The 22,921-nt window shown below is 40.4% G+C and overlaps 1 protein-coding gene across 1 annotated transcript; it reads left to right on the top strand.

The window, feature by feature from the left end:
* The first annotated feature begins 4,772 nt into the window (after positions 1–4,772).
* LOC100270810 (neutrophil cytosolic factor 1) lies at positions 4,773–22,833 on the top strand. Its single transcript, NM_001145422.1, is given in 11 exon segments — positions 4,773–4,873; positions 5,167–5,247; positions 5,552–5,627; positions 9,253–9,418; positions 14,179–14,237; positions 14,654–14,776; positions 15,711–15,818; positions 17,673–17,790; positions 17,969–18,082; positions 19,702–19,877; positions 21,876–22,833. Coding segments are annotated over 11 exon segments (1,242 nt in total). The 5' UTR covers positions 4,773–4,801; the 3' UTR covers positions 22,025–22,833.
* Positions 22,834–22,921: the final 88 nt, after the last annotated feature.

The following is a 22,921-nucleotide window of genomic DNA, read 5'->3' as shown; positions in this document are numbered from 1 at the left end:
AAACTACGTGTGTGTGTGATGCATGTGATGTGTGTGTGATGCATAAACGGTTGAATTTTCTCTTATCTCAGGGCCCTATGATGAATTGCATTTGCAAACAACCAAATTCGATAAAAGTCTGTCAAAAAATAATTGAGCGGCGGCAGTAGCACCGCACCGCCCCGCCCACCGCACCGCCCACCCCCGTCCCCATAGCGATCGACTATCGAGGCTGGCTTGTACACAATCGCCCAACCTTAACACACACACACACACACACACACACCCTCTCTGTGTGTGGTTACAGTAGGCTAGCGTATGTCAATGGTTTTAGGAACAGCAGTAACATCAGGCAGGATTTAGGCTACCAACTGCCTAGCCAGTTGTAGCTCAATCTTGGGTGCAATGATCACGTTCCCGCACTGACTGACTGTGTGGAGGCTCATTGATTTAACGTTACGTTAGCCTACATGCTACACTTACATATAGCTGTTGGCTATATTAGCCACGACTTACCATTCTTTGTGCAGCTTCAAATGTCGAACAAAGTTGGAAGTTGTGCGCCTCCGTCTGTAATTTAAATTTTTTTGCAAGTTGCAATCCGTTTTTTGTTGACTACAGCGTAGTATTTATATCCATCCATTTATATCCATCTTTCCAAGGGCTCCGACTGAATTCACCCACCAACGTTCCTCTGCACTGCCACGCTCAAATTTTTCTCTGCTGGCACAATTTGATTGGCTGCTGTCCGATTCAAACTGTAATCCATTAAATGAAGAGTTGATGCGCTGCACACTTTTTTTAATAGCATCATTTTTTAAATTTGGGTATCATGTCAGTTCGAGTCAAAAGGCTCAAGTCCAAGTTAAGTCACAAGTTATTGGTGTCAAAGTCGAGTTGCAAGTCTTTTCTGATTTTGTCAAGTCGAGTTTAAAATCATCGTATTTGTGACTCGAGTCTGACTCGAGTCCAAGTCATATGACTCAAGTCCACATCTCTGGTACCAGACAACTCTCCTTCAATTCGCATGGCTGAAACTTTCTCATCGGAGAAAGCATCTGAGCGAACAAACAGCACCCCTATGTAGCCCATGTATCTGATGCTGTCTGGCCAAAAGAGTATGACATGCCATACTCTTTTTGACCAGACAGTATGAGATACATGGGCTACACATACTGAGACATAGGGGCGCTGTTTCGCTCGCTCAGATGCTTTATCTGAGATTGATGCGTCTTTCTGTCGGCGCGTGTCTCGGTCAAATAAATTGTCAATAATATTTAAATATTTTATTAACACGGGCAAGGAGGTACGGTAGAGCAGACCATGCCCCCTAAGGCCTGCCCATAACGCCAGCCCTGTGCACTATACTTATTTGTATACATCATTTATTTAGAAATATATTTTCACAAGTTACGTAACTTGTCTCTTGTGTTTATCTTCTTTTGTTAATTTAAAGATTGGGATTTAGATTTTGAAAATCTGCATTTGTTGTAAAAGTAGTTGTCAATTGCCACCTTTCGGAAAGTGTAAAAAAAAAAGATTGAATGAACAAAGTCAGCAATATCTTTTGCGTAGGCCTAGAGGCATTCTAGTGGGTGTGTCTTCTTAGAAACTGCCCTCACAAAGGGAGTTTTGACAGAAAAATTTGCTTTAACCAATCTTTTTACTAAATGTACAAGGGCTCTTCTCCACTCCAGTCTCAAACTGTGAAAGAAGAAACACTTTTATTAGCATAGATACAGTGTATTGCTGTACTTCTCCTACATTCCAGTTTCTAAGCCTAATTCATAGCTTCTGTTATTGAAACAGATCCCATTTATCTGATTAGAGACTGTCTATTATCCTAAAGATAATCACAACAAGATAAGTTCAAAGTCTGTACTTTGAATTAAATCATAGTCAGTATGATTAAACCCACATGAATAGAAGTTCAGATTCAATGACAAATTCAATATTATTTCCAGTGTAACTCCACTATTCTTAAAAAAGACACATTTTTATTGTGATTGCTTTGTTGTCAGTATGAATTGCATATAGGAGCTCACAAAAAAAATTCAACTATATGTTGGTTCAGCTGCCATAGATCTTCATTTTTCTTTATTTTAATTTGTATTATTTGTTAATAGGCCATTATGTGATATTTCACACCAAACAAAGCTGTTTAGTTTTGTCTTTTGTGTGTTATGGACTGCTGGTGACTAATTCATAGTATCATAGTATTTGTGTGACGGGTAGCCCATGGGTTCATAGGGGTGGGAGATGGGGATGGTATTGCAATTGACTTCTCTCAACATGGGCATCACATGAATTCAAAGAGGAAGGAGGTTGCATTGAGTGTATCCATTTGGCTCACCAGCTAGTGTGTGTGTGTGTGTGTGTGTGTGTGTGTGTGTGTGTGTGTGTGTGTGTGTGTGTGTGTGTGTGTGTGTGTGTGTGTGTGTGTGTGTGTGTGTGTGTGTGTGTGTGTGTGTGTGTGTGTGTGTGTGTTTTGCAGCACCCTTTCAAAATAAGTTAATTGCCCAAACATCCTGCTGCATCCTGTAAGTGTAAACAGTTTTTGTTTACAGTTAATTCATTTGTGATTGGTGAAATTAAGTATCAAAACCCAATTCTCAATGTCTCATTTACTGATAACAATGCTGACAGGACTGCACATTCATCCTGAGAGTGGATGTCTCTTCCCTCTCTACAGAAATCCAACCTAGTTTATCAACAACTAATATTTGAAAGAGGAAGCACACAGCCATTTAGGAGTTTGTTTAGGTTTCCAAACAGACTTTTTGTTCCTTTTTTTATAAAATTACTAAACTTTTGGAAATCACAAGCCTTGCTGTCATTTTGCATTGCAAAACTCCTGGTGAAACCTCACATTTGTGTGGTAAGGGGGTTGCTATGAACAACATTGAGGAAAATAAAAGTACATTCAGTGCTACTATGACCAGTGGTGGAAAAAGTACTAAATTGTCATACTTGAGTAAAAGTAAAGATATGTACCATAATAGAAAATGACTCAAGTAAAAGTCACCCAGTAAAATACTACTTGAGTAAAAGTCTAAACGTGCTTGGTTTTAAATATACTTAAGTATCAAAAGTAAATGGAATTGCTAAAATGTACTTAAGTATCAAAAGTAAAAGTATAAACCATTTCTAATTCCTTATATTATGCAAACCAGACGGATAGCCAGGGGCACACTCAAACACTAACATAATTTACAAACATGTTTAGAGAGTCCGTCAGATCTATTGGTAGATGGGTAAAAAACATTGAACATCCCTTTGAGCATGTTGAACTTATTAATTACACTTTGGATGGTGTATCAATACACCCAGTCACTAAAAAGATACAGACATCCTTCTTAACTCAGTTGCCAGAGAGGAAGGAAACCGCTCAGGGATTTTGCCATGAGGCCAATGGTGACTTTAAATATTTAATGGGAGTTTAATGGCTGTGATAGGAGAAAACTGAGGTTTGATCAACAACATTGTAGTTACTCCAATAAACTAATCTTATTGACAAAGGGAAAAGAATGAAGCCTGTACAGAATAAACATATTTCAAAACATGCATCCTATTTGCAACAAGGCACTAAAGTAATACTGCAAAGAATGTGGCAAAGCAAATACATTTTTTTCCTGAATACAAAGTGTTATGTTTTGGGCAAATCCAATACAACACATTACTGTCTACCACTCTCCATATTTTCAAGCATAGTGGTGGCTGCATCATGTTATGGTATGGGTCTGCTTATAATCGTTACGGACTGGGGAGTTTTTCAGGTAAACATTTTTACGGAATGGAGCTAAGAACAGGCAAAATCCTAGAGGAAAACTTTGTTCAGTCTGCTTTCCACCAGACACTTGGAGATTAATTCACCTTTTAGCAGGACAATAACCTAAAACACAAGGCCAAATCTACACTGGAGTTGCTTACCAAGAAGACAGTAAATGTTCCTGAGCGTCTGAGTTACAGTTTGACTTCAATCTACTTGAAAATCTATGGCAAGACCTGGAAATGCTCTAGCAATGATCAACAACCAATTTGACAGAGCTTGAAGTATTTTGAAAATAATAATGAGCAGATGTCGCACAATGCAGTTGTGGAAAGCTCTTAGAGACTTACCCAGAAAGACTCTGTAATCGATGCCAAAGGTGCTTCTTCAAAGTATTGACTCAGGAGTGTGAAACATGTTCTCACTTTGTTGTTATGGGGTATTGCGTGTAGATGTGTAAGAAAAACATATATTTAATCCATTTTGAATTCAGGCTGTAACACAACAAAATGTGGAATAAGTCAAGGGGTATGAATACTTTCTGAATCATTAACCCAATAAGTGAAACATGTAACTTTCTACAGAGAATACAGATAACCACAACAACAACAACAAAACCCTTAGTGATCTGTTTATTTATTTGAATCAAATGTTATCTGTGAGATAAAAAAAAAAGTGTTGTGAAATGCACTGTATCTATTCTTGACTATGACAGCTTTATAACTTAAATAAAGGAAATAGCTTTGAGATGATGGCCTTTGAATGAACTCTGAACTCATAAATGATTCATAAAGGAAATAGCTCTGAAATTATGAATTGACCCAATGAACTCATGGATGATGCAATTGAAAGGATCTATATGCAACCAAAGTTTCCATTTCTCATTAAATGACCAGTGATAGCTACGTGAGGAACCCAAGGTATCTGTTGGGGACCTCCTACTACAGGGGCTGGCTGCTTTCTGAGTGCACACTGTTGCTATAAAAGCTCTTCCCTTTTCACTTTTCACTCGGCACATTTGTGGACTTGATCATTACTCTTCTGCATCTCACAATGGAGGAAACCTATGTCAGGCATGTCGAGTTTCTGGGCTTTGAGAAACGCTTCTTCCCCAGTCAGCACTATGTGAGTTTGAGTTTGATCATTGTTGACCAAAATACCAAATGGTTCAGTGGAGGTTAATGCATGAGGTTGTTTTCCAAGACATAGATTAAGCCTAGTCATGCTCAATGGAGATTCTCTATTCAAAGTGCTTATTAGTCCGAGTCTCTTCTTAATAGTAAAGACAATTGCTTAAAAAACTTTAATGACCAGGATTATTAGTTAATATTAAATTGCTTTCATACCATTTTAATCCTGCAAAATAGCTGTAAGGATTTGATGGTTCTTCACTTATCTTTTTGACTACTTTCTCAAAGGTCTACATGCTGATGGTGAAATGGAACAACCTGTCTGAGAAGTTGATCTATAGAGGCTATCCGGAGATCTACACATTTCATGTGAGTCTCTGCTCACATAATTGAATAGCCTTCAGGCAAAAAGTAGAAAGGTTGGACAACTGTGTATGTGTAGTGTTTGTCTGTATGAAAATAGCAGGCGAAGGGATTTCATTGCTACCTCAATAACTGAAAGCTCGTAATATAGATAAAGGCTGTGAAATCCCTGCCTTACTATTAGCCCCACTGATCTGCAGCCAGTTGATATGGGGCCTGCCTGCCTGGGCTATAGAAATCCATGATGAATAACTGCCTCCCTACTACCCCCACTGATCTGCAGTTAGTTGATAATGTGTCTGGGTTATAGAAATCCCTAATGGAGATGTTCCCAATTGAGGCTGGTGACATCGATAAGAAAGACAGGATCATCCCTGCATTACCAGGTAAGGACATGTATCTGCTCTATGGCTTACCTCTCCACAATGATAACTGTTGTGTGGTTAGCATTCTGGCGTTCTGGCACAAATGGTTGCTGTGCACCACATTGGTGGTGGATGAGGTGAATTTCCACCTTACCATGTAAAGGGCATTGAGCACCTAGATGGAAAATCATGGATAAAGAAAGTATTGATCTCTTGACAATTTACTATGCTACATTTGAAAACAAAAAAAGTGTAGGTGTTGTATGCACTTAGGTGAACAGACTAGGTAGTGCTTGTTGTCAGTCAATGCTTTGCATAAGGAAACACCTGCTGCTGCAATCCAGATGTGACAAATGTACTTCTCTTTTTTTGTATAAATGCTAATCAGTAAACCATAACATCCTGTCTCATTTTAATATTTTTTGAAAATAACCTGATTCAATATATATAGTATATGGATTATATATATTTTATATATTTTTTCTTTTCTTTTCTAGAATTGAATTTCAGCATCAATTATTTATCAAAAATATATTCTTTAAATTACAGTGTATCTTATTCTTATGCAGTCTAAATAGTTATATAGTATATTAATAACTTCAATTGTTGTCTGTATGTGTATTACATATTTTACACTTTTGCTTTTTGTTAAACAGTTTGCACTTTCAGTTCTCACTGAAGGCAGCATATTTTTAATCCAAAGGCTGTGACCACTAGTGATTATTTAGTACGAAAGCTAAATGAACTAACACAGTTATTCCCAAACTGGGGAATGCCGTCGGGGGTACGGCAAATAAAAACGTGATTCACATTTAAAAGAAAATTATTTAAATCATATTTTTGAATTAAACATTTTTAATAAAAATCTTTATATTTTCAAACAGTCCCTTTTTTATTTTCTAATGGGGCTATACATTTGGGTGAGTTTTTCTCTCGCCTCCTTTCACTGCCAAAATTAATGAAACCATATATTGTTCAGCGAAATAAGAACACAATGTCAAATACAGGTAGCCTAGTCAAATAATTAACATTCAATCACATTAACCGTTACTCTCTCACAGGAATTCCACTAACGGTCTGTATGTAGCCAAACGTAGCTGCTGCTCATGTTGGTATCTGTACTGATGGTGCAAAAGCCATGACAGGGAGACATCGTGGGGTGGTAACACGCGTGCAAGCAGTTGCTTACACTGCAGCATTCACGAGAGGCTCTTGCTGCCAAGGGAATGCCTGACAGCTTGAAATACATTTTGGACACTACAGTGAAAATTGTTAACTTTGTTAAAGCAAGGCCCCTGAACTCTCATGTATTTTCTGCATTATGCAATGATATGGGCAGCGACCATGTAACACTTTCATAACATATAGAAATGTGGTGGTTATCAAGGGGAAAAGTATTGACACGTTTTTTGGAATTGAGAGACGAGCTTGAACTTTTCTTTACTGACCATAATTTTCACTTGTCTGACCGCTTGCATGATGACTAGTTTCTCACACGACTGGCCTATCTGGGTGATGTTTTTTCTTGCCTGGATGATCTGAATCTAGGATCACAGGGACTCTCCGCAACTATATTCAATGTGCGGCACAAAATTGAGGCTATGATTAAGAAGTTGGAGCTGTACTCTGTCTGCATTAACAAGGACAACACACAGGTCTTTCCATTGTATGATTTTTTGTGTGCAAATGAACTCAAGCTTACGGACAATGTCAAATGTGATATAGCGAAGCACCTGAGTGAGTTGGATGCGCAAATACGCAGGTACTTTCCCGAAATCGATGACACAAACAACTGGATTCTTTATCCCTTTCATGCCCTGCCTCCAGTCCACTTACCGATATTTGAACAAGAGAGCCTCATCGAATTTACAACAAGCGGTTCTGTGAAAATGTAATTTAATCAGAAGCCACTGCCAGATTTCTGGATTGGGCTGCACTCAGAGTATCCTGCCTTGGCAAATCACGCTGTTAAGACACTGATGCCCTTTGCAACCACGTACCTATGTGAGAGTGGATTCTCAGCCCTCACTAGCATGAAAACTAAATACAGGCACAGACTGTGTGTGGAAAATGATTTAAGACTGAGACTCTCTCCAATACAACCCAACTTTGCAGTTATGTGCATCCTTTCAAGCACACCCTTCTCATTAACCTGTGGCGAGTTATTCAGAATTTTCGATGAACAAATAAGATTTTATATGTAAGATGGTTAAATAAAGAGCAAAATTATTTATTATTGTTATATTATTATTTGTGCCCTGGTCCTATAAGAGCTTTTTGTCACTTCCCACGAGCTGGGTTTCGACAAAAACTCACACTCATTCTTATGTTTAATAAATGTATCGTATAGTGTGTGTGTGGCAGGCTTATAATGATGGCAAAAAACAACATTTCAGAGTGCGCTGACCATGATCATAGAGAGGGTACGCAGCTGGAGGTTGAATGTTTGTAGGGTTACGGGACTGTAAAAAGTTTGGGAACCACTGAACTAACACAACAAGTACCCTCAACAGGGCTCAAGTGGTTAAGCTTGTGTTGATACAACATGGGGAAGCAGAAGTTGTGAACAAACCTCAAAGTACTATGCAATACCAGAATCTTCCCCAGAAAATAAGAATACCTATGAAGATTTTACTCTAACCAATATCATGTATTGACTGGATTTGGCCAATTTGGAAGGTGTATAAGGGCACAAGACGAGACCCAGATGCAGACTCGGGAGGCAGATGGTTTGTGTCTTTGATATTTATTAATAATCCAAAAGGGGTAGGCAAGAGAATGGTCGTGGACAGGCAAAAGGTCAAAACCAGTTCAGAATCCAGGAGGTACAGTGTGGCAGGCAGGCTCGAGGTCAGAGCAGGCAGAATGGTCAGGCAGGCGGGTACAGAGTCCAGAAAACAGGCAAGGGTCAAAACCGGGAGAACTAGCAAAAGAGAATAGAAAAGGCAGGAGCACAGGAAGACCACGCTGGTTGACTTGGAACATACAATACAAACTGGCACAGACAGACAGAAAACACAGATTTAAATACCCAGGGGATAATGGAGAAGATGGGTGACACCTAGAGGTGGGTGGAGACAATCACAAAGACAGGTGAAGCAGATCAGGGCATGACAAGGTGTAGGATTAGGATCTGATTTCAGCTTCAAAACAGGTTTCATTTCAGTGTCAGTACATTGAAAAGCAAACCCTGGTTTGTAAGTAGCTACTCTGTTTCACCAAATCCTATTTGATTTGCACTCATTTGCACTACCTAGGGTGGCAGGTAGCCTAGTGGTTAGAGTGTTAGACTAGTAACTGGAAGATTGCAAGTTCAAATCCCTGTGCTGACAAGGTACAAATCTGTCATTCCGCCCATGAACAAGGCAGTTAACTCACTGTTCCTAGGCTGTCATTGAAAATAAGAATTTGTTCTTAACTGACTTGCCTAGTTAAATAAAGGTAAAATATGAAAGTTTTTACAAGTAGCTTTAATACATTAAGAGGAAACTGCAATATGCGTTTAGTTCCTTGTTCAACGCAAAGGTCCACCTTTTCAGAGATAAACATATAACATTTACATCCAAAACTGTAGTGTGCTATTTTGAATATTCCATTTTAATTGACCAGCAATTTTTTTTATTTTCCTTTTCCCTCCTATCCTCAGCCCCAAAATGGTTGGACAGCCAAAAGAGCACCGAGACAAGGCAGAGCACTCTGGCTGAATACTGCCACTCTCTCATCAACCTGCCCCCCAAGATATCACACTGCCAGCTGGTATGCAACTTCTTCAAGGTCCGACCGGAGGACGAGAACCCACCCGCTCAACAGCCGTAAATACAACAACAAGCAATGTCTCACTACTAATCTGTAAACACTGTGGCTACATTTTGACTCTTTACCCTTCTCATTTTAGTCATTTAGCAGACGCTCTTATCCAGAGCGACTTACAGTAGTGAATACATACATTTCATTTTCATTTCATGCATTTTTTTTTTTTTTACATTGTTTTTGTACTGGCCCCCTGTGGGAATCAAACCCACAACCCTGGCGTTGCACACACCATGCTGGCATTGCAAACACCATGCTCTACCAACTGAGCCACAGGGAAGTGTGCACTCGTAGACTCCCCTACATGGATTTAAAAGGAATGGACTGGAGTGTGGAACATGGTGGAAACTCCCTCCAGCCATATATGCACCAATCCAATGCTGTAGGTCTAAGCCCTTAGATCACAACATCTACTAAGCTAACATGTATAATTGTTGGATTCTAGGATGGATTCTAGGATCCCTGTAGGTCAATTTTTTTTAAATTAAATATTGAATTTGGCCTTTACTGCTACAGCCCATAGAAATGCATTGAATAAAACATGTACATGGCAAAACAGACAGTCAAAAAACTTTATCATAATGAATAAGGTTTTGAAGTGTTTGTCCTATATCTGAGAGAACAATTTAGACACATGTTTGGACACTTTATTCGTGGCACTTTTTACACCCTATGCACATTGTGCCATTTTTACAGCCCAGTACTGTGTTACATTCAGATGACTCGCCTGAAGCTTGTGTGGCTCATAGAGCAAAACGAGCAACACCTCCGTGAATCGTGATCGAGTCTCCCGTTTCGATATTGGTGACTTATTAGTTTGTAGCTCACATGGCTCGGTCTGGATGTATATAAACCCTGGATTGCTGATGCTATGTATTGACCATTGAGAGGCTTTGAAGCCATCGGTCAGACGTATTGGCACTCTCCAGTAGGAGTAGTTCTCCATAGGAATGAATGGAATTCTACAGTATTTCAATTAAATGTATCAAGGAAAGAATTACATATATTTTTGTTGTGGTGAGATCAGTAACATTAAGGAAAATATTTGTATTTTTATGTTTAGCTCACAATATAATTTAAAAGTATGTATTAAGGTGTCTGTAATTGAAAAATGTTGGAATAGTAATGTAGACATTAATAATTTACATTTATATAGCTTCCCAAATCCTTTTTACAATGGTGGGGGAGTGCAAAGATGGAGTCATCTAGTGTATATATAAATCATTGATCTGGACAGTCAGTTTTGTGAGAAGACCTCTTCGAAATTAGGACATCCGCGACAGACTTCAGGCGACTGCCATAAAGCTTGTGGATGTCGTAGAGAAAGACAAATGACAGTCACGTTCGTGAGAGTGCCATCTGTTGACTAATTAGTTTATGGTTTGGGTTTTACAGACAATTTTGTGGCCTTTTTCTTGTCCAGATCCTCCCATGTGTAGAAAAAACATCGCTTTCACTAACCCCATATTATGAGACAGGCTCAAGCTTCATACAGTGAGGGAAAAAAGTATTTGATCCCCTGCTGATTTTGTACTTTTGCCCACTGACAAAGAAATGATCAGTCTATAATTTTAATGGTAGGTTTATTTGAACAGTGAGAGACAGAATAACAACAAAAAAGTCCAGAAAAACGCATGTCAAAAATGTTATAAATTGAATTGCATTTTAATGAGGAAAATAAGTACTTGACCCCTCTGCAAAACATGACTTAGTACTTGGTGGCAAAACCCTTGTTGGCAATCACAGAGGTTAGACGTTTCTTGTAGTTGGCCACCAGGTTTGCACACATCTCAGGAGGGATTTTGTCCCACTCCTCTTTGCAGATCTTCTCCAAGTCATTAAGGTTTCGAGGCTGACGTTTGGCAACTCGAACCTTCAGCTCCCTCCACAGATTTTCTATGGGATTAAGATCTGGAGACTGGCTAAGCCACTCCAGGACCTTAATGTGCTTCTTCTTGAGCCACTCCTTTGTTGCCTTGGCTGTGTGTTTTGGGTCATTGTCATGCTGGAATACCCATCCACGACCCATTTTCAATGCCCTGGCTGAGGGAAGGATGTTCTCACCCAAGATTTGACGGTACATGGCCCCGTCCATCGTCACTTTGATGCGGTGAAGTTGTCCTGTCCCCTTAGCAGAAAAACACCCCCAAAGCATAATGTTTCCACCTCCATGTTTGACGGTGGGGATGGTGTTCTTGGGGTCATAGGCAGCATTCCTCTTCCTCCAAACACGGCGAGGTGAGTAGATGCCAAAGAGCTCCATTTTGGTCTCATCTGACCACAACACTTTCACCCAGTTGTCCTCTGAATCATTCAGATGTTCATTGGCAAACTTCAGATGGGCATGTATATGTGCTTTCTTGAGCAGGGGGACCTTGCGGGCGCTGCAGGATTTCAGTCCTTCACGGCGTAGTGTGTTACCAATTGTTTTCTTGGTGACTATGGTCCCATCTGCCTTGAGATCATTGACAAGATCCTCCCATGTAGTTCTGGGCTGATTCCTCACCGTTCTCATGATCATTGCAACTCCACGAGGTGAGATCTTGCATGGAGTCGCAGGCCGAGTGAGATGACAGTTCTTTTGTGTTTCTTCCATTTGCGAATAATCGCACCAACTGTTGTCACCTTCTCATCAAGCTGCTTGGTGTTGGTCTTGTAGCCCATTCCAGCCTTGTGTAGGTCTACAATCTTGTACCTGACATCCTTGGAGAGCTCTGTGGTCTTGGCCATGGTGGAGAGTTTGGAATCTGATTGATTGATAGCTTCTGTGGACAGGTGCCTTTTTTACAGGTAACAAACTGAGATTAGGAGCACTCCCTTTAAGAGTGTGCTCCTAATCTCAGCTCGTTACCTGTATAAAAGACACCTGGGAGCCAGTAATCTTTCTGATTGAGAGGGGGTCAAATACTTATTTCCCTCATTAAAATGCAAATCAATTTATAACATTTTTTACATGGATTTTTCTGGATTTTTTTGTTGTTATTCTGTCTCTCACTGTTCAAATAAACCTACCATTCAAATTATAGACTGATCATTTCTTTGTCAGTGGGAAAACGTACAAAATCAGCAGGGGATCAAATGCTTTTTTCCCTCACTGTATCAGCCAAAAGAGGGTATTGAGATCCAGCCACTACAAGAAGCAGTAACATGCTGACCACACCGCTCACATTGCAAAATAAATTTACACATACATGTTATTCAATCATTGCACCCACACTGCTCGCTCGCGCCAAGGCGCATCTGCGTTGCCAAGCGCTAAAATAGAAATTGCTTCTATTTGTGGCGCAGAACGCGCTGCAAGTCCTTCCTCTCCCATCTTCTCATTGGTATATAGAAGCAGATACCCATGTGCCATCTCATTGGTTATACCCACGTGGGTGATTGAAAGATGAACTGAGGAAAGTCGTTGTCATGGTAATACTATGAAAGTTATGCCAATCGCCATATAAAGAACAAAAGCCTGGAAGGAGGGGAGATGACTAGAAACTATTCGGTTGACCATTTTATGTGTGGATTAATTGTCGGAGAAGAGGACCTTGTGCATTTCAGGTAAAAGAACAACTCAACATTTATATCCCAGGACAAATTGGCTAGCGACAGCAAGCTAGCTAAATACGACAAATTAGCTAGCAACTGCAAGCTAGCTAGCTAAATTGCCATAAATGTTAAATCTTTTTGATCTGTCCCCAAATTAATATCATTGGTTCAGAGTTTGTTTTGATATTTTAACCTGTGTGTCGTGATCGCATTTGGCGATATATTTGCGCATGATAGCGCACGCACGCAGCCGGTGTGGGTATGGTGTAAGTCTCTAGCATAAACACACAGGGAGCTATTTAAAATTACATCACCATGTGATGTGCCTGCGCGTCAATCGACTTTAAGGTTTCCACACACTTAACCTGTGTAGATCTACACGGGTGCGTGCGCTGGGTGTAGTCTTATTTTAGACCAACGTGCACCTTTTGGTAACATGATACGGCATGTTACAATTTCATGTGGCACGGGAGTACATAGAATGTCGGATCACACTACAAGGATCTGGCCCTTTTGTGATGAAAAATGACATTGCAACACTGAGCCACTCTCCGTTGGGTCCGTCTCCGTAGGGTATAAATATCCCTTTATGGGTTAAATGCATTCGGGGGAAGAGGACAGTGTGCACACTTCTGGAGAAGGGTAATGAATTGGAATGTACCCTGTTTTATTCCAAGAAGACGTTCCAGGAAGATGTTCCCTCTCCTCCCGTTCACTCCCTTTCCTAGATCTGATAGGACTGGATGGGGGAAAAGCAATATGGTGATAACTAGGTGGCGTTATTGCTTACACCTACCCAGTTGTATCAGATCCTTGAATGAAAATGAACGAGGGAATGAAACTCAGCCTTTGTGTTACCTTTGCTTCTGGATTGATATACACTGAGTTTACAAAACATTAGAAACACCTTCCTAATATTGAGTTGCACCCCCTTTTGCCGTCAGAACAGCCTCAATTTGTCAGAGCATGGACTACAAGGTGTCGAAAGCGTTCCACAGGGATGCTGGCCCATGTTGACTACTATGTTTTCCACAGTTGTGTCAAGTTGGCTGGATGTCCTTTGGGTGGTGGACCATTCTTGAGATACACAAGAAACCAGTGCGCCTGGCAACTACTAAGGGATCATAGCTTTCACCTGGATTCACCTGGTCAGTCTATGTCATGGAAAGATGTTTTGTCCACTCAGTGTAAAATAATGAGTGAATTCTCCATGTTTCCCCTGTAGATTCAAAAGAAATGACAACATCGTGATGTCCACGGACAAGGCCAGAGGCAACACTTCTGGTAAGACCCTGTCTTAGTCTTTACCCTTTTATAAACCCACTAATAGAAACACTTTTTCAGCCAAACTTGTGAGGGAATATGGGCTATAGTCCTGTTATAAAGAGATCTACCATAGTGATTTAAAGTGGCAATCAGCAGTTGAAGCAATAACAAAGCCCCTGTTTCAGTAAAAAGCTGAGGTATAGGGCTGGAGAAATGTAACGACTCTCAAATTCATACAGAGCTATGGATACAAGGACCGGAGTAAAACAAGCTTATATTTTGGGTTCTGATGGGGTACGTCAGTTGAACTAAGCTTATGAGGCCTTTATATGTTATATTCTTCAAGAATCTATGGCTACACATAATTAATTTATAGGTCCAAATATTGATGTAGGTACTGCAGATTGTCATTGTCATTTTTGTCATCTGATCAGAAATCTCTGGCCCCATCATATTGGAAAGCTACAGGGTGATCGCTGACTACAGCAAGACCTCCAAGTATGAGATCAACCTTCTTACTGGAGACTTTGTGGAGATTGTGGAGAAAAGCCCAAACGGTGAGTGACAATAAGACCCAACATCACTGACCAAGTGATTGGTCCCAGTCAGAGCAGAAGCCATCTTAAAATTCAGTTGCTCTAATATCAGGGTGGTGTATTCACTAGTGTGTACACTAGATGGCAACACCAAGCATGAACAATTGACATTTTCCATTAAATAATAGGCACAAAAGTGTGCATGTGACAATGTGAACTGGATGCAACATGGGCCTTTTCTCATTTGGGAAAAAGTCTGTCCTCCACCTTCTCTTCTCCGTGACCCGGAAACCGATAAGTGGTCAAGCGATCGAGGAGACATCAATTTGTTAGTGTCCTCCCCTCCTCGATAGCCACCTTTCATTGAGGATAGTCATGTGCACCCTACCTGAGTTCTTTGCGGAATAGTTTTGAATCGGTTTTTATTTTGTCAGAAGAGAAAAGCATGCACACGTTTAAAAACAATAGTATACTTATTGTTTTATCTATAAAATGTGTTGCACAACTAACTTCATTCGTTTTTATTACTTTATACGATTATTTTGGGGTCCACCCCTGTAAGTGTAATTTGCCTGATGACGCGCGAGTGGAGAAGGAGTCCAATTTCATACAAGCGCATTTTCGGCCAAGTTCCGTCTCCTCGCTGCCTGTCCTCGATTACCTTTGACCTTTTTCAAAAGGAGGCGACAGGACGGAGGAGTTCAGTAAATCCTATTGAGAAAAGGCCCTAGTAATCCCTCAGGTATTCCTGATGAACCTACTGCTGCTCCTTCTGGGTCTTGTTTAGTAGGCACGAAACAAAAGACAACCGACTGAAAAAGGGAGAGAATACCTCCTACCCAATAAGAAACACATATTTTCGTTTTTAAATGTTTACCATTGCATGCCCTACTGAACATGGTCATGGTTTCTGTGCTTAGCGCTCACGTGACCTTTGACCCCTCTACCATGGCAGGTTGGTGGTTCTGCCAGTGTGATACCAAGCGGGGCTGGGTGCCCGCCTCTTACCTGGAGCCCCTTGATGGACCAGAGGAGCCTGAAGAAGCTGATCCCAACTATGCAGGCAAGTCTCACCACCTGCTAGGGCTCTAACTAAAATAAGAGCAAGGGAGGCTAGTGGCAACCAATCTAAATTTTTTGATTTATATTTGTATCTAATATCTATGTGACACTATTTTCAGTGAGGTCACAGGTGATGTGTTTGTTAGGTTTTGTGTTGGCTGTCTGTATAATATTAACCTAATTTTAAACAAACTTTGAGAAGCTAGTGAAGCCTTTCCTCTTGGTCAGGTATTCCCAAGCAATGCCGTCAGGGCTACGCCAAATAAAAATGTGATTCACATAATTTTTTTTTATATCTTCACATTTTCAAACAGTCCTGATTAGCCTACTTTCACTGTCAAAAATAAAATGAAACCATCCAGTGTTCAGCAAAATAACAACACATTGTCAAATACAGGTAGCCCAGTCAAATAATTAACATCCAATCACATTAACTGTTACTCTCTGTAGCTGCTGCTCGTGTTGGTATCTGTACTGATGGCGCAAAAGCCATAACAGGGAGACATAGTGGAGTGGTACCGCGCGTGCAAGCAGTTGCTCCTGACGCCACTTGGGTACACTGCCAAGAGGCTCTTGCTGCCAAGGGAATGACTGACAGCTTGAAATACATTTTGGGCACTACAGTGAAAATGGTTAACTTTGTTAAAGCAAGGCACCTGAACTCTAATGTATTTTCTGCACTGTGCAATGATATGCGCAGCGACCATGTAACGCTTTTATAACATGCAGAAATGCGCTGGTTATCAAGGGGCAAAGTATTGACATGTTTTTTTTAATAGAGAGACGAGCTTTAAGTTTTCTTTACTGACCATAATTTTCACTTGTTTGACCGCTTGCATGCTGACTAGTTTCTCACACAACTAGCCTATCTGGGTGATTTTTCTCGCCTGACTCTCCGCAACTATATTCAATGTGCGGCACAAAATTGAGGCTATGATTAAGAAGTTGGAGCTCATCTCTGTCTGCATTAACAAGGACAACAGACAGGTCTTTCCATCATTGTATGATTTTTTTGTGTGCAAATGAACTCAAGCTTACGGACAATGTCAAATGTGATATAGCGAAGCATCTGAGTAAGTTGGATGCGCAAATACGTAGGTACTTTCCCGAAATCGATGACACAAACAACTGGATTCTTTATCCCTTTCATGCCCTGCCTCCAGTCCACTTATCGATATCTGAACAAGAGAGCCTCATCGAAATTGCAACAAGCGGTTCTGTGAAAATGTCATTTAATCAGAAGCCACTGCCAGATTTCTGGATTGGGCTGCACTCAGAGTATCATGCCTTGGCAAATCGCGCTGTTAAGACACTGATGCCCTTTGCAACCACTTACCGATGTGAGAGTGGATTCCCGGCCCTCACTAGCATGAAAATTAAGTACAGGCACAGATTGTGGAGAATGATTTAAGACTGAGACTCTCTCCAATACAACCCAACATTGCAGAGTTATGTGCATAATTTCAAGCACACCCTTCTCATTAACCTGCGGTGAGTTATTCACAATTTTCAATGAACAAATAAGGTTTTATATGTAAGATGGTTAAATAAAGAGAAGAAATATGTATTATTATTTGTGCCCTGGTCCTATAAGAGCTCTTTGTCACTTCCCGCGAGCCAGGTTGTGACAAACTCACACTCATTCTTACATTTATTAAACATATGGTATAGTGTGTGTGTGTGGCAGGCTTACAATGATGGCAAAAAAAAACATTTGAGAGTGCGCTGACTCTGGTGCTAGAGGGTGTACGCAGCTGGAGGTTGTTTTTTTGTTGGATTGGGATCCACTGCTCTAGGTGGTACAAAAGGGCTTTGACTTTGAGCTCATAATTCCAATGTGTGTTTGTCCCCACAGGAGAAGTCTATATCACCACCAAAGAATACAAGGCAGCACAAGATGACGAGTTAACTCTTGAGACTGGGGAAACTATTGAGGTCATTCACAAGCTGCTGGATGGATGGTGGGTGGTCAGGTATGTAGGCTGATTCTGTACTCTTCCCTGCTCTCTATTCATCTCTGTAATAAGTTCAGACCACAGGTAGGCAGCTGTGTGGATCAGTAGTAGCTTACATATTTGCTACTGTTGTATCATATAGCCACACACACACAGTGTTTCTAAGTGCTTGTTGGGTGCATCTCGTCTTGGATAGGAAAGGAGAGGAGACAGGTCACTTCCCCTCCATGTTTCTCCACAAAACTGGAGAGAAGAAGGAGATGGAGTCGGAGGAGAATGTGACTAGAAGACAGACTCCACCACCCAGACGGTAGGCCTACAAACTTCCTGACATTTATTTTGGATGACATCCTCTATGGATAAAGACAAAGTTATAAAAGCATAGAAACTCCGACAAAGACCTTGTCTTTCGTACCTTGTCTTAACTGAGTTAAGAAATTAAGAATTCAAATGGGCTTCTTATTGTATTGAAGCCATTGGACGAATGTTATCATAGCGCACTACTCTTTTTTACGGGCGATAGGTTCAGTACACATCACCATTCCGTATCAGAAAGTAAGCTGGCCCTCTTTGAAGTCTCATAGATTGATGCATTGCACTCTTGTTTATAAAGCCCTCCTGCATTATTAACTTGAAGTAAGGTATGTAAGGACTCAAGTAAAAGTCTCCCAGTAAATTACTACTTGAATAAAACTCTAAATGTATCTGGTTTAAAATTAAAGTACTCAATTGTCATACTTGAGTAAATGTACATTTGTCACGTTGACATGAAGGATCGGGAGACAGGCGCAGGAATACGTAATAAGGTTTTTTATTCAGCCCAAATTACAGCGTGCCGTGTAAAGGCACGGTGACGAAGACCAAACAAACACGTAACAAAACACATGGTAGAAACCCAAAACAAAAGAGCATAAATAACACATGCGCACAATGATTAACTCACGGGACGAGACCCGTACTCATCTGCTCGATCCACAATAGCACGAAAGCCAAAACACACTGCACAGGTACTCACACGCATCAACGGACTTTGGAACAATAATTGACAGCCCAATGGTGAAACAAAGAGCACATTTATACAATTACAATCAGTGGGAATTGGGACCAGGTGTGCGTAATGACACAGTTCTGGAGGGATCCGTGACAACATTCTACATCAAATTCCTTATATTAAGCAAGCCAGACGTCACAATTTTTTATTGTTAAAAAAAATATATGCGGACATTCCACCAGATCAGAGGCAGTAGGGATGATGCGTTATATTGATAGGTGCTTGAATTGGACCATATTGCTGTCCTGCCTTAGCGTTCGAAATGTAACGAGTACTTTTGGATGTCAGTGAAAATGTATGGAAGTAAAAAAGTACATATTTTCTTTAGGAATGTGGAAGTAAAAGTAAAAAATATAAATAAAGTACAGATACCCCCACCCCCCAAAAAATACTTTAGTACTTCAAAGTATTTTTTACTTTACTTCGCTGGACGTATGAGCTACCAGACCCAGTCTTAGGGGCTAACTCTGGAGATACCTTCGATTTCCACTGAGTTGGGTAGATCTGCTTTTAGTTTCTTGCACCTTACGTGTGGAATGATCTCCAATATACTTTAAAATTGGAGGAATTGGTACCTCTAAGGCATTTCAGATCTTTTTACTGAAGAATGTCTGTTTTTTATGATTGTGTTTTGCTTTTCATGTATTGTTGTGTATAATAACGTGTATATCAATGTTTATATGGATGCGTAGTTTAATGTGTATATTGTATTTTTATATGTATTGTTGTGCTAAACAGGGTATATCTGGAAAAGAGACTTTGGTCTTGGAACTGACTCCCTGTCAAAATAATGGTTAAATAAAATATTGACACTTTTTAATGGTTTTGTTTTAACTTCTCTTTTCCTCTTTCGACATATATCTCCTCTTGGCTTTCAGGTCTACAATCCGCAATGCCCAGAGTATTCATGGTAAAGGGCGCAAGGGCATCAGCCAGAACACGTACCGCAGGAACAGTCGCCGCTTCCTGCTGCAGAAAGGCGACTGGCCCAATCAGCCCAGGAAGACCTCTAATGACGCCCCACAGTCTCCCCTGCAGGAGAGGAAGAACGGAGGTACACCATTTTTATACCGTTTGAAATCCTATTGGGGCAGACCTCGGTTCAAATATTGCTGTATTTGTTTTCTTTCAAAGCTTTATTGAGCTTGCCTGGAATGCAGAATGAAACCAATGAAATAGTCCCAAAAGTTCAGTCCCCATTTATGTAGCACTCCAGGCAAGCTCAGCTCCAGGCACTCCTTTACAGCTCAGCTGTAAAAGCAGCAGTGACAACTGCTGATGTAAAAAGGGCTTTATAAAATACATTTGATAGATTGATTGAGCTCAAGCAAACACTGCTAAGAGTTTGAAAGAATACAGATACTATTTGAAGCCAGGTCTCCGGTGGGGTAGTATTGGCTATGACTTGCTGCCACAGAAAAGGCCTTCAATCAGACAGCAAAGCTGTATTTTGCCGTCTCCATAAAAGCAGCAATGCGCATGCCCCGATCACCTGAGGATTTCTCCTTTTCTGAAAACAATTTCCTGTTTGAGGGGTGCAAATTCCACTTGTCACTTAAATTTCACTGGATTGATTGCTTTCATTTTACTCTTGTTACTCTTTCCTACTTTCACTTGTGCCATTCATTTTTTATGTTAACATTACAACCGCGAAAATGTTTGTAATGACCTTTCAAAGACTCCGGTAATGACTGAAATGGGCTTAATAGAATACAATGGTTTTCTGTTACATCTATAAGGGGACACTACTCATACGGGACTGGGGTACGCACCAATCTAACAATTCAACTTCACCTGAATTCAACCAATCTTGTTTTATAGATGCCGTTTTTAAGGGGCATGCAGTAGGTTAATGATATCAGCCAAATGATGTTGTATCGGAAATTTCAAACAACATTCCCAGCTACAGTCACAGTATTTAGTTTAAGAGAATTAGCGAGATTGAACAAGGCAAACTTGGGCTAATTTGAATGGATGCAAATCGCAGACTTTTTCCATCCCTACCCCAGTAGACCCACATTACCCTATAAGAACGCTAACTCCTGGTCGGGGATTTAACGCAGCATCTCGACACTTACATTACCAAAAAGAGATTAAATAACTATTTTGGCAAGTGTTTTATGAGCAGTTAAGAAATTAAATGCGCTGAAATAAAAGCAACTTCCATCTGTTTGGATTTATTAGCTACAACTCTCTTCGCATTTTTTTTAGCCCAGGCAGGTACGGTGGCTCCCTAAGGTGAGTCAAAAGGAACACACAACAATCATTCCCAGGGGCTACATAGTGAACATAAATACAACTGTTTATTATGGATTTTCATGGCAATTAAGTTGGCATGCGCTACACAGCGTATGTGAATTGACACTCCCTACTCTCAAACACAAATGTCATGCTGTTGACGGGCGTCTCTCCATGTAATTTCAGCTTAACACGTGGGTGATCATTCATAAATTCTCTCTCTGAACCTGCTCGGAACGCACACTGACCGTGATGAAGTTAGCCCAATAGAGATATCCAACATCAAACAAATTTTGCCGGAGTCACACACGGGCTACAGCTAATTGACTACAGTTGGCTAGCTTGCTAGCTTCCTCTTGACACAAATGAGAGAACATCACTCTGACCTCTTTACTCTCCCTGGCAGACTGTTTTCACGTTATAGACGGGTGAGTGACTAACTGTGTTACAGTTTTGCCAGAGTGAATGTACGAATGCTTCCATGTGAGAAAAAACCCCACAAGAAACACACCCACATCAAAGCACACCTCCAAGACACAAATCTTGTCTTTTCAGTTGTATTTCTTAATGAGGAGGGCGGAAAAACCAAGGCGAAATCAGCCAGTTCAGACCCCTTTAATTATTTGTCTCTGCCAGTACAATGTTGTATGTGCTATAATTCAATCAACATCTGATGGGAATTCAAAGGTTTGGAGTATCTTCATCCATTGTCCAACTGTTATAGTTCTCATAATGACATTTTTTAACCTTTTACCAATTTCAACGACCGTTTCTAAAATAAGGCCTTCATAGTTTTCTACCGATTGACTTTCAGACAACATCCCAAAGCCAGCAGGCTCTAGTCCAGGGGGCGAGCTGAAGAAAGGGGCTCCCCTCATCCCCCCTCGGCCCAGTCCTGAACTCATCATGGAGCGCTGCACGGAGAACACCTGCAAAAAAGTCAGCGTCCGCAAGTCGAACTGAGCATTAAACTTTGTGTCAGTAATGCAATGCAAGGAAAGATAGGTTAATGTGCGCAATACAAACTGAACAGCAGATAAAGCCAAACATGTGTACCATAGAGGGCACTTTGCATTGTGTTTTAAATGTAACCACTTAGGACTAACTAACTGCTTGGAGAAAGTAAAACAATTGTGAAATGTAAATGTACACTCCTCTACATATTTATTTGGACATTTCATTTGGCTATAGAAATATGAGGCGACAGTACAGAATGTCACCTTTTATTTGAGGGAATTTTCATATCTGTTTTCTTTATGTATACTGAACAAAAATATAAATGCAACAATTTCAATGATTTTACTGAGTTACAGTTCATAGAATGAAATCAGTTCATTTAAATACATTCATCAGGCCCTAATCTAGGGAGCCTGGCCCAGCCAATGAGAATGAGTTTTCCTCACAAAAAGACTTTATTACAGACAGAAATACACTTCAGTTTCATCAGCTGTCCGGGTGACTTGTCTCAGACAATCCCGCAGGTGAAGATGTGGAGGTCCTGGGCTGGCATGGTTACAAGGTCATGAAACATGTGACCAGCACTTTACATGTTGTGTTTGTATTTTTGCTCAGTATACAATAAGTTACCCTAAAATGACACAGGTGTATTACACATTTTTAAGTGTCCATTTTCTCTGTTACTTTTTTATAAAGTGTGTGGTTAGTAAATGTGTTCGCGACGCCATATGCAGTTTTTGGACTATAAGCTTCTTTATTTGTTTGTTGAAATAAGCTATTTGTAACCTACAAAATAAATAATATATTTCCCGAAATTATTTTGTGCAGTCTGCTATTTCATCGTTATCGACGATGTCCCCACAGTGACGATATGAATGCATCCAAACCAAAAACCATGGATTA

This window comes from Salmo salar, chromosome 13 (genome assembly GCF_965601325.2).
Source record: "Salmo salar chromosome 13, fSalSal1, whole genome shotgun sequence".
Classification (NCBI taxonomy): domain Eukaryota; kingdom Metazoa; phylum Chordata; class Actinopteri; order Salmoniformes; family Salmonidae; genus Salmo; species Salmo salar.
Note: the sequence above shows the minus strand (reverse complement) of the source record. Positions and strands in the feature narration are given on the sequence as shown.